The sequence below is a fragment of the Hemibagrus wyckioides genome, linkage group LG29, assembly GCF_019097595.1.
Source record: "Hemibagrus wyckioides isolate EC202008001 linkage group LG29, SWU_Hwy_1.0, whole genome shotgun sequence".
In the NCBI taxonomy this organism is placed as follows: Eukaryota; Metazoa; Chordata; class Actinopteri; order Siluriformes; family Bagridae; genus Hemibagrus; species Hemibagrus wyckioides.
Genome location: NC_080738.1, coordinates 6,457,337 through 6,459,836, shown reverse-complemented (window position 1 = coordinate 6,459,836; position 2,500 = coordinate 6,457,337). Strand labels below are relative to the sequence as shown.

The following is a 2,500-nucleotide window of genomic DNA, read 5'->3' as shown; positions in this document are numbered from 1 at the left end:
TATGCTCCGATGCTGATGAAGTCGCTTTTTATTTTTATTTTTATTTTTATTTTATTTTGTTTTTAATTTGAGCCATATTTTTTCCCACTGATCCGCTCTTAAGATCTTTTATTTTATTTTGTTTTTAAATATATATATATATAGATGTTTAACACTTCTTTTAATGAAGCTATTCTGCACTTTTTGTACATCCCCCTCTTTTTTTTAAAAAATAAATGAAATAAATAAATAAATAAATAAATACCACGTGAAGCCGTTACAGTGTTACGGACGAGCCGCGTTCCCCTCTCTGGACGACTGAAGGAACATGGGGATGTAGTTCGTTGTCTGATTCCATAGAGATAGAAATTCCTGGTCACTCTCTGTCTCTCTCTCTCTCTCTCTCTCTCTCACACACACACACACACACACACACACTCTCACACTCATATAGACACACACAGCCGGTTGCATTCTTGTGGAAATAATGGCTTCTTCTCCTCTACACTACTTTGTACCCCATACTAAATGTAATCTGTTGTGAGAATAAACGACATATCGGAAAAAATATATACTAATCCCTCGCCTTTCTCTTTATTGATTGTTTATTGGGATTTTGCTCTGGTTATGGATCGAGATGTTTCTGAAGGTCTGAGATAAATGTCTAGTAAAGCATTTGGAGAGAAATCCTTTAAAGTTTATTGAGAAAGCACAAAAAAAGCTCAAATTTCTTTTAATATTTAGTCAAATTGCATAGAAATATACATTTTTAATAGAGGCGCTGGTCTTTGTAAAGGCAGAACATGTCTAGAAGCTGTGTGTGTGTGTTACACAGGTTAATCCTGACTCTGTTTCTTACGGGACGATCTCGTCCTTCGCTTGTACGTTCTCCGACTCTTGGTTTTTACTCCTCGACGCTTGCCTTTGCGCCTGCGCCCTTTTTTCCTCCCTTCTTTCGCAGCAGGATCCTGATTCTTTACCTTTTCTGCAGCCGAGTCAACCGAGTCAGCCGAGTCGTCCGGGGCAGGAGACGAACAGCGTGAGTCAGGTGTGTGTTTCAGGGCAACACCAGGATCAGTGTGGAGCTGCTCGGAAATGTTCGGATCACTGGAGAGAGAGGGATCAGCCAGAGGAGGAGGAGGAGGAGGAGTGGTGGATGGAGCTCTTCTTGGTGTGTCTTTTGCTTTGGGTTTCTTGACTTTTTCAGGAAGCGCCAGTCCGTTTAGGAGACCTTTGGCTGCTGCACGTTCCAGTATGTCCTGTACTGATTCTGTTTCCTTAAAACACACACACACACTGGGTCAGCAAAAGAACACTTCTATACTACAGCTTACTCAGTAGTAAGAATTAAATAAATAAAAGTAAAGAAAATAATTGATCAAATCCCTAAATCTTGTATTTAACGACTTGTTCAGTTCCAGTGTATATACAGTTATAATGCTGTATGATACTGAGTGTGTGTGTGTGTGTGTGTGTGTGTGTGTGTGGGGGCACTGATTAAACTCGACAGCAGAATGTATTATTTACAGAAAGGCAGCGCAGTGCTGACAGAATCGAGGTCAGTGGTGCAGCTCGGGCTAAAACCGAGTGTGTTCTGGTGTTCTCTTCTCCTCGACGTCTACATCCATCATTTTCTTCTTCCACACACACACACGGAGACGGAGACACACAGAGACAGAGACACACACACACAGACACACACACACACACACACACGGAGACGGAGACACACAGAGACACACACACGGAGACGGAGACACACAGAGACAGAGACACACACCTCTCGCTTCAGCACGCACAAAAAGCAGCCATCACCCAGGCCGGAAGCCTGCAGTCTGAAGAACCTCTCGTTATCCATCCATCCTGTAGACGCTATCCTGAGAGAGAGAGAGAGAGAGAGAGAGATGGGGATGCAGATAGATAGGTAGATAGAGAGATAGAAAGAGAGATGTTGAGAGATAGGTAGATAGACAGAGAGGGATAGATAGATAGATAGATAGATAGATAGATAGATAGATAGATAGATAGATAGATAGATAGATAGATAGATAGATAGATAGATAGATAGATAGATAGATAGATAGATAGATAGAGTTAAGAATAAAACAGGATGAAAAGCATTAACACACACTGTGGTGTTTTCAGCCCAGATGTTACACACACACACACACACTGTAGTGTTTTCAGCTCAGATGTTACACACACACACACACACACACACACACTGTAGTGTTTTCAGCTCAGATGTTACACACACACACACACACTGTAGTGTTTTCAGCTCAGATGTTACACACACACACACACACACACTGTGGTGTTTTCAGCTCAGATGTTACACACACACACACACACACTGTGGTGTTTTCAGCTCAGATGTTACACACACACACACACACACACTGTGGTGTTTTCAGCTCAGATGTTACACACACACACACACACACACACACTGTGGTGTTTTCAGCTCAGATGTTACACACACACACACACACACACTGTGGTGTTTTCAGCCCAGATG

The 2,500-nt window shown here is 42.0% G+C and overlaps 2 protein-coding genes across 8 annotated transcripts in view; one reads left to right on the top strand and one right to left on the bottom strand.

Moving 5' to 3' along the window:
* Positions 1-549, top strand: part of apbb2b (amyloid beta (A4) precursor protein-binding, family B, member 2b) — a 47,858-nt gene extending 47,309 nt beyond the window's left edge. For all 7 annotated transcript variants that reach the window (XM_058384727.1, XM_058384726.1, XM_058384722.1 and 4 more), the window contains one exon: positions 1-549. This exon is cut by the window's left edge and continues 2,253 nt beyond it. The gene's annotated coding sequence lies outside the window, so the exon portion shown is untranslated.
* Positions 550-739: 190 nt separating this feature from the next.
* LOC131348881 (putative methyltransferase NSUN7) overlaps positions 740-2,500 on the bottom strand; it is a 14,593-nt gene continuing 12,832 nt past the window's right edge. Inside the window, exons 10-11 of the mRNA XM_058384074.1 lie at positions 1,760-1,856; positions 740-1,256 (exon numbers count right to left, since the gene is read on the bottom strand). Coding sequence (XP_058240057.1) covers positions 816-1,256; positions 1,760-1,856 — 538 coding nt within the window. The 3' untranslated portion in view covers positions 740-815. The remainder of the gene's footprint in view (positions 1,257-1,759; positions 1,857-2,500) is intronic.